This window comes from Anticarsia gemmatalis, chromosome 15 (assembly GCF_050436995.1).
Source record: "Anticarsia gemmatalis isolate Benzon Research Colony breed Stoneville strain chromosome 15, ilAntGemm2 primary, whole genome shotgun sequence".
Taxonomy (NCBI): Eukaryota; Metazoa; Arthropoda; class Insecta; order Lepidoptera; family Erebidae; genus Anticarsia; species Anticarsia gemmatalis.
The window spans coordinates 976533-990978 of NC_134759.1; the positions used below are offsets into that span (position 1 = coordinate 976533).

General features: G+C 34.2%; 1 protein-coding gene across 1 annotated transcript in view; it reads right to left on the minus strand.

Annotated features, from left to right (window-relative positions):
- LOC142979051 (uncharacterized) overlaps positions 1-14446 on the minus strand; it is a 194740-nt gene that overhangs the window by 40656 nt on the left and 139638 nt on the right. Inside the window, 3 exon segments of the mRNA XM_076123812.1 lie at positions 136-307; positions 2375-2556; positions 9170-9328. Coding sequence (XP_075979927.1) covers positions 136-307; positions 2375-2556; positions 9170-9328 — 513 coding nt within the window.

Here is a 14446-nt window from a genome sequence, read left to right on the forward strand (position 1 = left end):
TCTAGGTTATAAACTTTTTGTGTATCAAATGTCATTAAAATCCGTTCAATATTTTTTTCGTGAAAGAGTAACAAAAAACTTTCGCATTTTAATGTCTGCAAGTAGGATATAGTTGTAAAATTGTTCAAAACATACCATGTCCAACTTTGTGATACAAGTTGATGGGTTCAGGGCTTCGATAGCAGTGTTGAGGCTTGAGGTTGATGTGGCGCAAGTCAGCCATCATATCAGAGCCCTCCTGGATCAGGGACACCAGCAGCGGGTCCGCGTCTTTGTCGCCGTCTGGGCTCGCGAGAGCGCGGCGCTCCTGGAATCACGGAATTTATAATATTAGCATATATTCAATATCATGCCAGTTGTTATACCCGTGTAGTGCAGAGGGGTGTATACCACCACGTTACGCTATAAATTTACAATAGGGGGAGCCTATTGTCATATACCGGCCACGTTGCCAAGCTCCTGGATACTATTGAGAAATATTTCCAATATAAATTAGAAAAACTCGAGTCCTCACGATTAGCAGTAGGATACACTAACAAAGGCAGCCCAGAGGCAGTTCAAAAAATTGCATAAATTTTTTGTTTGGTATTTGGTCAAAACTAAGTCTTAGCTATGCGCTTAAAAGAAGTTCAACGCCGAAAGTTCGATTCAAAACAGCGACCTGTGAACGAAGAGTTTACTTATTTATCCCAATTCTATCACTAATACATGCATTCGTAAAATCACCCAGATCTACGCTCAGTTTGCAAGATGAATTCAATAGAGTTAAGTATCAACCTAGCCTTTTTTCCATATATTATTATGTTGAAGTCGGCTTCCAGTCTCACTAGATGCAGCTGAATACCAGTATTTTACATGCAGCAACTGACTATCCTATCTTCCACAACCCACTTACTCTTCGAACACGATATCCCTCGGTATGAAATAACTTATACTAAAAAAAATCACCACAAAGAAAAATTACCTTACACAACACTCAAATTATTACATATTAGTATATTTATTTATTCACTAGCACTGTATAAACAGTATATAATTTAGTTTTGGTTCACAAGTAGCACTCAATGCGACACACACGGTGCAATGCTAAACATAACTGAATGGAAGCTGATATCGCACGCTTCAATGAATTTAGATGCAGTCAAGTTATGTTCATTTTAATTAATAAGATGTAGACTTAATAATTACTCTTAATTTTCTAATAAAGTTACTGGTTATAGTTAAACTTTCGGACATGATTTACCGTTACAAGGATCCTAATCTTTTCTTAACACTTTTGACAATCATAGATAATTTTACCAAAATATTTTAAAGAGGCATAAGTGCAATTTGTCTGGTAATTCAGTATTTTCGCGGTCTTATTGGAATTCAAAAGACCCAAATCAGAAATGTAATTATGATAGTCAAAGATGATATAATTTTACCTACATATTTTACCTAGATATAAGTGCAGTTTGTATGATATCTCACTTTCCACGTCGTTTTATTGGAATTCAAAAGACCAAAGCTAAAATTTTAAACAGTAGAAGGATATACAATACAACCAGTAGCGACCAAAATAATCAATGTGAAATCAGTGACCAGCGCCTCTGGCGTATTACAAAGGAACTTTTTTTTTTTTTAAGTTAATAACTGCCAAATTCTTGATACTACAGTGTAGAGTGTAGAAAATTATTCAATTAATTGAGTAGTCTATTCTACTAGATATTACTGTCTGTTACAACCAGTAAGCAATGTTCATTGAAGTGTTTCCGAAGTGTTGGGTGTCAGCCTTGAGAGAGGCGTCTGTGAGGCGCCGCCACCTGTCATTCATTACCTCTGTACTTGGGACTGGAATCATGACATTCTTTGAAGATTCTGCTACGGTTTACATACTCTTGCTACTAATATTTTAGCCTATATAGTCGGAAGAAATGCTAGGCTGATGATGACAACATTTTTTTAAAGGATCTTTTTTTTACAAATAACTAACACGAAATACAACCGGACCCGAAACAATTATTCGTGGATCGCACAAATATCATTGGACTCAAGCGAGCAGACTCTTGCCCAGCAGTGGAATGGGATCATTTATTCTATTGTTTTGTTTTTGAAAAGACGACATATTAGATTCTTTTTTCAAGAAAAATGAATTTACCGTTCTGTCGCTTTTCCTTGAATAGGATTACCTACTATTTAAAATCTCAAAAAAATCAAGGTAAAAGCAGTTGACTTCGGAAATAATCTAATAAGTAATAAATAATATATTATATACCAAGTAGTATTTCTCATTTTAAATTCTAACTGGATTTCTCAATTTGTATTATAGAGTATATCTTCCCTATGTTTCGGCCGGATCATAATTATGTCAATAAGAATATCTTCAAAAACTCACCTCCAAATTACAGAAGAAATGTCCAATCTGTGGGTAAACAGTGGCGCCGGCCTTCCTGCGCAGCACTGACGCCATGCCAGACACGGAGCAGTTGTTCAACCTGGTGAACAGCACCGCGTCCAGTCTGTCCAAGTGGCGGGCGAAGTCCCACCAGCAAGCCTTGCGGGAGAAACCGCCGTCGACTGGAATACAACAAGTAATGGGTTAAGTTTGGAAAAAAGTTAAAGAATGGGAGAACTGATGGTGACAGACCTATGATGAAGGTGGACATATTTTATAAAACACTTAACGTTTGTAGGAATCGTATGTGGCGTTCGAATCAGTGTATAAATTGAATATAAAAAATAAGTATAAGTAAATTGGAGTTCTCAACATCTAATTACAATCGGAATTCCCGAGGCGTAGTTCAACGCAAACAAATAATAATCTATAATGTGTTGTCAAAGTCCTTTCATAAAACCATGTTTAAAACCAATTTTTTTAATAGAATTGATAATTATAGTCACTTGAAAACATTGTACCAAAAAACTATCCAATTTAATTGTTGCATTAAATACAATTTTTACAAAGAAATGCAATATTTTCCATAGCTATGTAATTCCGCTGTTTATTCATTCTTATAAGATTTAGTACTGCAAAATCGAACTCGAATTTCCGTTTCAATGAATCATCGTAATAGGTATTGCGTTCTGCGCTATTGTTTCACATTTCGCTAATGTTCTTCTAACAGGTAAGCTGGCGTGCATTTGTATTGATTTAACGTTATAGAAGGGCTTTTCGTATTGCTCTTGATTGCGCAAAATGTAATTTATATGATCGAAGTTTTAAAAAAAAATTAGGAAGCCCACGTGCCCATTCGCTATTTTTTGGTAAAATAGTAGTCCTTGAGATATAATCCACGACCTTGCCCTAATTTTAAATAATCTTACTCACAATAATTTAAATTTAAATGCAAACTTTCTACATTTAAATGCTTGGATACATGTTTGTTCCTATGACTTCAAAAATACTAAACGGATTTAGATAAAATTAGGCTTACTTCTCGATTCTCATTACCCCCTTAAATATTTTTCATGCAGACGATATACTAAATATTACATGTTGGTTCCTGAACAATTCTAAAAAAAGCCTCGGACATAATAATTTCTATGGAAAACGGAACACATTTGAAACAAACATTGTAGTTGCAGTACATTTGCAAACGTTAAAAGCAAACACGTATTCAAATGTAGCCTACCGATTGAAACGTAAATCAATTTGAAGCTGGCTTCGTGTGTATTGAGTTAAATGTCATGTTTGTTTGTTTGCTTGTTTGCTGAAGGCTTCAACTGAATACTGTAGTAGAAGCTATATCACTTCTACTACAAGTGGAGGTGAAGGGAATAATACGTTAATGTTATCGAAGTATACTTTAGGATTCTAAAAACATTAAATCGATACATTGTAATACTACTTGACTGCCTCTGTGGCGCGGTTGGTAGTAATTATATGCCGACACGACAGGTTTCAGATTCGCTTCCCAGGTCGGGTAAAGTACTATTAGTCTGTTCTAATCTACATATTATATCTAATCTATATTAGAACGTTTCTCGATATCCTGGAGTTCAGTATCACCCCCTATTAGATAAGACGATTGTTAATGACGCAATGTGTTTGTTTTTCATACACCTCTGCCTTCACCTACGGGTATAATAGGCATGATGTTATGTACGTATAATAATATAATGTTACCTGCGGTTAGAAACAGCACTAAACTAATTACTGTTTCCAAATTCCGACACCTAGATTAGACGATAATCCGTGATGGATTACAGTCTACAGCCTAATATTGTTCTGCCTAGTTTCAAGTAAATATATGAAATAGTATTAGTATACATTTCATGGCTCAATGTCAATCAAACTTTGTATAAAACAAGTGTACTAATTTATTAGCTAGCTAACTCGCGTGGCTTCGTCTCGAGCTTGGCTTTTGAAAAGTAAATATCGAGAGCCCAACCACAAGCATTTTAAAACGAAATTGAGTATGTTTTAAATTACTGGCTCCCGGAATAAGGACTTTACTAATATACAAATAACGGATACTTAAGAAATACCACCAAAATCAAAGCTTTAACTATTATATATTCATATAGTCCGAAAGTTTCATAAACGGTCATGAACTGTGTAATTTTTATTTAAAATTCAGGTGTATGTCCAAAAAACTAACCGTAGCCATAGGCAACCTACGGACAGCCAGCAGGCAAAATTAGCTTGCAAGTGTGTGTCGTCCTAATTCTACTTTTAATATGCACATAGCACCCGCGTAAGCATCAAGACTCTCCATAAAACTGACGGCCTGTTTAAATTAAAAAAAAACGAGTAACTATGTATTCAGGCCTCATTAAAAAATGCATGAACCGTATAACTTTTAATTATCTTCTCGAGTCAATACGTTCAGTGAAATGGCTTTTGACCGAATAAACTCGAGCTCATTTTAAATGTGTCGCTTTAAAGTAAAATGCTTTTAATTGAGTGCCAAAAGGCGGATCGGGTGGTTGTTTATTGTGCACTGCAGTACATTTAATTGGGATTTTTGTTTAAATTAGGTTTTTGCGTTAAATACGGTGAATGCTAGTTGATTTATCTTTTAGAGAGAAAAATACAGAAAATAACTTTAGTTTTTAGAGTTCCGGGTCCAAAGGAAGAAGAACCCTATGTTCCTTCTTCGGACGTGACTAAGACTCCAGTTGATGTCTGTCTTAAATCAAAATGTTTTCATAAACCTTGATAGCCTGATAGTTGAAATTACTGAAATAATGCTTAGCAGTTGTGCTATTTTTACAAAACAACTTTTCCTAACAATTTTTTTGCAAGAAAATAAGATTTAGACATATCAAAGAATAGAAGCCAAAATATTGATGACCGATTTTGAAAGTAAACATAAATACGGAATATGCATTTTAAAGTAAAATTCCGGTTCGCGTTAATTCCCATATTTTATAACACATTATACACGGAAACCCAAAAACAAACTAAGTTACATTATTTATCGCAAAAATACCAGCAAAACAATTTACACTATTTCTAGTGCCAATATTTGCCCACAAGCGTCAGTGTAAACAAAATGTGCATCGAAACCGAATCCACTTCAATTTATTTTTCAATCAAGTGCCTATCGCGTGATTTTATCTCTGTGTTTGTCTTTCCCCTGTCAATATTTCCCCTGTGGAAAAGGTTTAAACCGGCTTATAGGTTTTAAATAAAGATTTATCTTTATAAACGGGTTTTCGGATAAGCTTCGGATTATATTTCGATTATCGTTTTACAGTTTTTCTTGAAGTTTTAATATTTTTTGGGGTTACCTACAAAAATGTTCTAAAGACTCTTTTTTACGTATTTCTTTGTATTGATTAGTCAAGAATTTTCTCTTGGGCCCAGTGACTTGTAACTTTAATATTAAATGCTATCTTGCTAGTTAATTCAAGGTTCTTTATATACTATAATTAAGTCAAATAAGTTGATTAGAAGGTTTGAGTTTCATTAAGAAATAACCATCAAACCACATTATACTAATAGCCAATAGATCAGCAAATAAATTCTATCATTAATTCCACCTTCTAAAGATAAAAATAAACCTATCAAATGGAACTTTTTCATCTAAAGGGAGGGCTTAAAAAAGGGGGACACGCTCGTATTTACAATGAAAAACAAAAGAACAGTAGTACGTGACCGGTTTACAACGAGTCGGCCCCGACGTAAGCCAGAACCAATATTTCTCCATCGGAAAAAGCTTAACGTGTGGAGTCGTAATTATTGGAGGAATTCCAGCACTCTGGTGTGATAAAAACAATAAAATAGCAAGATATGGGCAACAATGTCTCAATGGTAGTTTAAAACTAGGGTTGTTTTTTAAATACGTCTTCTGAACTAAGTACTAATCTTTTGTCGTGGGCACTTATGTACTTGGCCAACGTGGTGGAATCAAAGCCTAAGCTCTTCCTCATATCTATATTTGTTTTGTCCACCCGTAAGTAACGAAAACATCGTGGTGACCTTCACCCTTAATTCCTGTTTAACATGAAGACAGTGCATAGACTGCTATTTAAAAAATCAACCCCTTTGAAAGTAAAAGAGAGATGCAAGTTTGTGCACAAATGGGTTAGTCTTTGCTAAAAATCTCGTATACAAAGAGATTTTTCGAAACCTATGCCTTTAATTTAAACTTACAATATTCTTCAGCTATCATCTGCTATAAAATGTATACAACAAGGTCTCTCCACTTAGTTACTAAGCTAACAACCCCAGCACAACAGCTGTCAGATGCTACTTAGTCTTTACTTGTATAGTCAGTAACACGACACTCTCTGACGTCACACGGCGACGGTTAATGGCACGTCTTGTTTGTAGTTGTCTCAATGTCTGTCAGAATACGCTTCTAGAGAGAATGTTTCTAAGCTCTAGTTACTGAGTTATTGTTAGACCGTACTCCTATTGTTTCACTATTCTAGAGTAGCTTATTTATTGTTTTATTGATGATCATAAAAATAAATAACAAAAGATCTATTATCTTTTTTTATATTTCCTTGCCACATTTTTTGTTTTAAGATTTATTGTTTAAACCATTAGCTAACAATAATTACGGATAAGTTAATTTTTTGACAGTTTTTCTCTTTTTCTTATTTCTCACTAAAGGATTGACGACGAGGAAGATAGACGTGTTAACCACGTTGACCACGGCACAAAAGACAAATATAAAAGCACAATTTAGTATCCAAATTAAAATTCATCCAATTCAAAAGATGCACTAAAATACCTAACTCTTTGAACCCATCAATATCAATAAAGGCAATCTCAACTCAATAAACTAACAATACACAAATAAGTCAAACTTTCAACCAGTGTCATGCAACTCAAAACTCCAATAAACTCTTTCAAGAAACAATTACTTATATTTCAAAACGTCTCGAACAATTTCACATTGTGAGTTTGACAGGCCATCATCGAGAAAGACTTTGTGAGAAGACAAGCAATTCCTTGGCACGCCACCAAGTTGTAAGTGTTCTTTTGTTAACATGTCAAGGTTTGTCTTTTTGAACTCGATTGGGTGTCAATTGGGTGCTAAATGCTTTGAAAATTTGTTGTTAAGACTTTGTTGGTTGATTCTTTAAAGAGGTATTAAGAAGTTGTTGCACTTGGACTGCAAGGAGTTGAAAGTTTTACGAAGAATTTTAAACTTATTTTTTATCTATTTGCTTATTTGTCAGGCAAATTTTCACGTCATAGAAATAGGTTTTCAGAACTACAAAATTCAAAAATCTTAGGAATATCTGTTTCTGTATTCTTTTGGCAGTGAATATAAATGCTAATTGAGTCCAAGAATTCTAATATTGGCAACAAAATTTGTAGGAATTCAGGCGTAGTAGAAAAAATAAAAATTTAAAACTACCCTTTTATTCCCCAAGATGAACTTTACTCTATCATTAAACGCTTTGTAGTATTTCTGTTAATACAGTACTCATAAGCTAAAGTCTTTAATAGTCCAGCCTGACTAAGCCAGCTTTACCAGAAAGCAAGATTTGGCTAAACCTAGGAAGCCTGGGTGAACTTTTTAACGACACATTACGAACAAAAACCACAGAGTTGAATGCTTATACTGTACTGAAATGGTTTATAAGCTTAGTCTTTCATTTAAGTCTAGGTTGTTCTAAGTGTTGTTTTAAAAGTCTATAATCCTGGCTTCGTTTTTACAGCTTTTATTATGTACTAGCTTTTAAGTTTATATTCGAAATAAGCAAACTGTGGCCCAGCTATTTGCTAAGATATTTAATTAGCGATATGGGATAAAAGTTAGGTTTGATGTTTATAGAAATAAATACTGTCATTTTACGAGAAGATTTCTGCTATGACGTATAAACGAGAGATCAATGATATTATTAGTTCTTTTCGGTTTTCTTTGTTTATTATTTTTTTCGAACCTCTTTTCATCGGGCTTCCTTGTACGCAAATCACCAATATTAATAGTCAGTCGGGCGCTAACTTGACTTCTAGCTAAGGAACCGGAACTTATACGCTAGTACAACCTCGGTCTTTTCTACTAAAATACAGTTTCTTTAAACCTACAACTTCAAAACACAGTTTCACTCGTACCTTCAATTTCAAAGAAAGCTCAAACAGTAGGACCGTAAAACTAAATTGTGAAATGTTCAGCATCCAGCGTTGTGTAATCTTGCCAATGTGGAGATGAGTGTTGGCTTGGAGCCAGAAAGCTTCACGAAAAAACCTCCGCAGGCCCCGGGGCGACTGCCTTATGTGGTAAATAGGACAGTCGTGTTTTCTCTGACCTCTCTCGGGTAATAAATCGCGAACTGTTAATGTTACTTGTCTGGTTGTCTTGCAGGGTTTAAATCTACTTACCACATGACATTTGAAATTTAGTCTTGAAAAATGAAACTGTATTTTGCGGAAAATTTCTTGAATCAAAAGATATTTCAACATTTTTCTGTTTAAACATTAAAGGGAGTTTTTCATATTTTTAAGGTTTTGATTGGTTGGTGTTCACTTAATCGTTATGCTCGATGCCGATCAGTAAAGGCATAATTTGATTATTAAGAGGTTATGAATCCCAACCACAATTTTTCATACACGAATTGTCAAGACAGCCCTTTAATCTTAACTGGAAAAGTCAAGAAGATTCCTTAATCGAGCAGATATGCGAAAACAAGTGGAAAATACCATCAATTCGTTCCAAACCCTTCAAACACCTTCAAATTTTCTATCTCCATCTCAAAGGTGAACCCAGAGTCATAAAAAACTTACCTAGCATATTAAATCCATTGATTCCGAAGAGGGCTGCATCGCCCTGTCCTCCGGGGAACACGTACAGAGTTGGGTGGCTGAAGCGAATGTTGCCGACCACGTCGCTGGAGACCAGCAGCTGGTCCAGGCTGGCTGGTACCACGTATGGGTCCAGGTAAGCTGTGGAAGTAGAAGATAGGTTAGAAACTGTTGGTAGTAATGTCTAGTTATTTCATGTGAGTGGTCTTTTTTACTGTTCTTTTTATTAAAAGCCGCTACTAATAAGTTGATCTTGTTCCGTATAGGTATTCACATTCATGATCACTTAGTACAGCCATATATGATCACTTAGTACCCACAAAGAAAGAACGTGGTTAATAGAACTAAAATGTCGTAGCCAAATAACTTGTAGTATTTTTGTAAGTATCTCAATTCTAAATTGCTTGCTTTTGGAATTTAAAAATATTTTTACTCTTGCTAAAAACGTAACATTTTCTTGAAAATAAAGTCTGTTTTATGTGTATATTTTGCAATCCTTAATATTCAAAAGCTATTTGAGAAGAGTATGCACGTAATTGCACTAAATCTTCATAATTGTGTATGCTTTAAAATATTCTAACATAAAAAATACTAAAAACGGCTTCCAGCTTTCAGCAAACAGTTAAAAACTCGCAAAACCTAGTTAATTTTGCTGCAAAAGCTTAAAAACTAACAGCTGAGGAATTAAAAACATCTCTCTAGTAGGAAAAGCGCAGTAATTTCGAATATAACTCGAGTGAAACTTAATTAAATGGGTCGGTTTTTATCGAGTTTATGTGAAAACTTCACACAAACTGTAAAAGTTGTAATGAGGTTTTTCTCTAATTAACTTGAAGATAATTTGTGTATCTTTCTTGGAAAATATTGTAGTTTTAAATGGCTGTTATGACCTTTTGACTCTGAGAAAGAGAACTAAATAAATAGTATCATGAAACTATATTTTGTTCAAGTGTGAGCGATTTCCGTAAGTGATTAATGAGTCTAATCATTTCCCACGCAGATGTACAAGACTATGACGTTTCCTTATATGTTTATTAATATATTAGTTACTGCATCTCAGGCATAACTTTCTCAGTCGGAGAGGAGACCCTTGCCCAGCATGGGGACAGTAATATATTATTAAATAGCTTTTGCTCTGCACTTTTCCGTGAGTTGAAATATTTTGGGGAATAGTTCTTGAGGGCGCGTATATTAACCCAACCTGTATATGGCAAAGGTTGTGGCCTTAAGGTCTATTTTTCATTTTGGAAGGAGATCTTTACGCAGCAGTGAAGGTCTAACTCATCCTTATTTTAGGAAGAGACACTTTCCCAGCAGTGAAATAGCAATAGCAAAAAGCACTGACTCTATGTACACTCACTAGTTAAAAACGAGAAAAAAACACCTACAATTTTAATTTCATTAATTTCCCCACATTTTTATTCAACCGTAAACAAAAACCTTTTATGAATTGAAACAATAATACGTATATTGTTTCCATTTATCACGGGGGAACAAAAGAGCTTAACCCTGTGAACGCCGGCCGGTTCGAGGAGATTCAACTAAGCTTAGTATTCAACTGGTAAGCACAATGCAATGAAAAGCATTTATACCAAGCTTTTGAATGGCAGTTATAGTGCTGTTGAAAGGTTTTAGAGCCTGTTGAAATATGGGGCTGTTTTTTAGGCTTTGCTAGACGATTTCTAAGTTTATGATTTTTACGTAAAATTGTAGCCATGGTTTATTCAACAACTTTCACAAGTTTGGTCAAAATAGCTGTTTAGCGAAGAAAACATACACAACACAGACAGAAAGACAAACTTTCACATTTTAAATTTTCGTATAAATTACTTTCATGTACTTATGATATTCTTTAAGCTACCAAATTGATAATATAATGAATGAAAAGAAAGCCATTATTAACTCCAATACGACTACGAATACTCCTTCATATTAGTGGTTTGTAAGAACCAAGTAGAATATAAAAAAGAGTTTCAATCCATTGCCGTTTTCTCAAACATACTTAAAAACCCCTCTAAAACATATACTTCAAGGGAAACAAGACGACCTAGATCCTCGCAAGACGAGAACATCTGACCTAATCAATGACCTAGCTATATCCGCCCTAATAAACTTGCACACCTGTCAAATGCATCAAAGCAATTTCTACCTTAACACTTAGAATATACAGTTTCAAATCACATACTTTATATAGTAGTACACGCTTCAAAGGAATTTCAATCTTGTGCTACATGTGATAGAGTTGATTATTGATTGGCATGTCAGTTGTTGCCACGGTTCGGTTGGCCGTGTTAATTTGAAGGATGTGGCTAATTATTTTCCGTAAGGTCTGAGTGGATTGGTAGAGCATGTTCCTGTTAGATGGGACATGTTAGCAGTAGATGGTAGATTAATGGAAGGTTTCGAATAGCAGGTTTGTTGTTTAAGACAGTTTTCGTACCATCGGACCATCTGTCTATATTTGGAAGAATCCACTTAACTTTTAATTTTATTTTTACGGTGAAATGTGACATGTAATGTGGAGCGGATTACGCTCTTTTGAACCTTTATTGTGTCCAAAATCGGGAATTCATATTATAAATTAAATGTTACAAAGATAAGTTTTCGTTTCTGTATAATATTAGTAATATTACGCCATTTGTACGTAAAATGTAACTTAATCAAACTTTGGTTAATTGAAAGCTGTCAATAAACAACTTTATATGAGTTGTTTACATGTCCATACAAAAAACTCAATTTTATATATTGTACGTATAAATTCCTACAAAATTAAAACCGATATAATTTTGTTCCAAGATAAGGCTTTTAATTTACCCCGGATCAAAGCGTATATAAACAATACAATTTTGTCCCAGACCAAGCTATTGTACTCATAGTAAAGGCATGTGCTTATTGGAAATTCCTGGATGACCAATACAGTCATAATGTTAGGGTATTATGTTTGGTCCAAGGTTCAGATATTTGGTGGACAATGTCTCGGAAGAATGTTTGGACAAGGTGCGGCCTTTGTAAATTAATTTGGGAGAGCTTTGACACGATGGTAAAGGTCTGATAGAACATGTTTGTGTCTGAAAACTGATTATGTAGAGTACCTAACCGAAAGTGTATTTGAATTTTGTGTTGCTCTTTAAAATATTACACACAAATGTGTCTAACTCTGAAAAAAGAGTTGTTTTAACAAGTCCGTAAGTCGTAACCAAGTAGCTTGCAAGATTAAATACTGTAAAAGAGACCAAAAATTGAGATGGTTACATGATTTTCACCGAATACTAAACTTAACTTCCTAAAACACTTTAACACAAACTCTTGTGCCACAGTGATCGATATTTTTTTGCTTCGAACTGCCTCAACCGATTTTAAAAAAACGTTTGCTTTATTTATTTTATATGGGAAATGTAATGAAGTAGATAGTAAAATTTATTTCACAAAGTTAGGTAACCCGTGACGGACGCGTAGGTCAGCTGGTATTTTTAAAAGTTCTATAAACACTATCCACTAAACCAGTTATGTTTACGAACTATAAAACTCTATACCCTAGAGAAGTACTACACATAATTAGTGCCTAAGACATTATCTACAGAGACACTTAAGTGTCCCTTGTTAGTGGAGTGCTTTTAATGTAATTTTCCTTTACGTAACAGAATTCTGGGACAGTGCTTCTCAATCTTATGTGTGGGCAACTAAAGACCCAACTAACTGAAAGCATAGCTACAAGCTCACAAGGTTTTCACTGTTAGACTGTCGTAATGATAAGGGCGCTGACCAAGGATGATTTAGATACTTTGCTTATCTTTATGTTAAAAAACTCTTAATGATTTCTATGAGGTGTTTCCCTTCAACGTTAAAGCAAGTGAGATTTTTCAAACACATAACTTTAAAAATGTTTGGTATAAAAGTTAGTAATTTTAAGATAATGCTACTGTACTGTGGTACTAATAAGCTTATGTTATTCTTATAAGAATCAATCTTACAATAAATATATAATCTTTCACATTCCAACAAATTATCATGGTTCTACCTAACCATAATATAAACAGATAAAGGTGGAATTTACAAGGAAAAATAAATTAAACATTGAAGATGTTTTTACAAACATTAATAAGGTGAAAGGTCTTGGGGTCAGAAGTAAAAAGTTTGGACATCGCTGCTCTAGAACATAATTTTCCCCGATATTATGAGAAGTCCTGTTTTTTACGACTTGTAATTTTTTCTCTCTCAAACGGCAATTTTAAGATAATGGATTCTTGCGCAACGAGGGATATTATTATTTTTACGATTGCTGATATTATCTCCAAGACATTACAGTGATAGTCTTGGTTACTATGTTGAAATCATTATTGAAATTATAGATTTATAAACTTTTTGAGTTATTGCTAAAAGATATCCATACATTGGATAGGTATAAATAACTTCTATCTATCCATACTAATATTATTAATTCAAAAATCTATCTTTCCTTTGCCTTTTTACTGCAGGCTGTATCTATTTTGTTAAATTAAGTTTCTTTGATAGAGATTATTATTAAATTTATATGACTAACAACAGATGCCTGAGAAAATGAGCCCATTTTATTTTGTTCGGACTTTAGGAACAAGAACGCCGAAAACTGCAACTCAGCTAGAAAGAACGACTGTTATCTTAATAGACAACCACCGGGACCAAAATTAACATGCTCTTCAAAGCACGGAGACGCCAAGTTCAAATTCCCTGAACGGTCACCGATGGAATGACCGCGATGAAGGTTGCTTAACCCACAGATTGCTTAGCTACTACTTTATATATTGAAAACTGCATTACCACGTGCCGTAATACCACGTTCAGAGGTTATTGAATAAAACTTTAAACGCTAACCGATATAGAAGCAATTTGAAGTTATAACGAGTTGTTCAAACTGAGTACAGGTAGTACATGAGTGGTTAGTTAGTACAGGTAATTTGTTCTACATGCAGGTAAAGTTTGTTGTGATGGAATACTGGGTTATTGATTGATATTGGCAATTAGAATTTAATATAGTAAATGTTGAGTTTACTTAAACTGTTTAAACCTGCAATTTAATACGCTAGGTATCAAAATATGTACGAAGTGCAAATAAAAAATACCATTTAGGTATTTTCTGATTAAAATGTTATAAAACATGCTGGTTTTTGCTAAAAATAACATGTTGTAGGTTTTAAAGATGAAACGGGTTACAGATTAAAAGTTATAAAACGTTAAAAGTTTATACTTGTTTAATTTTTAGTTATTTCAAATTCACAAGCA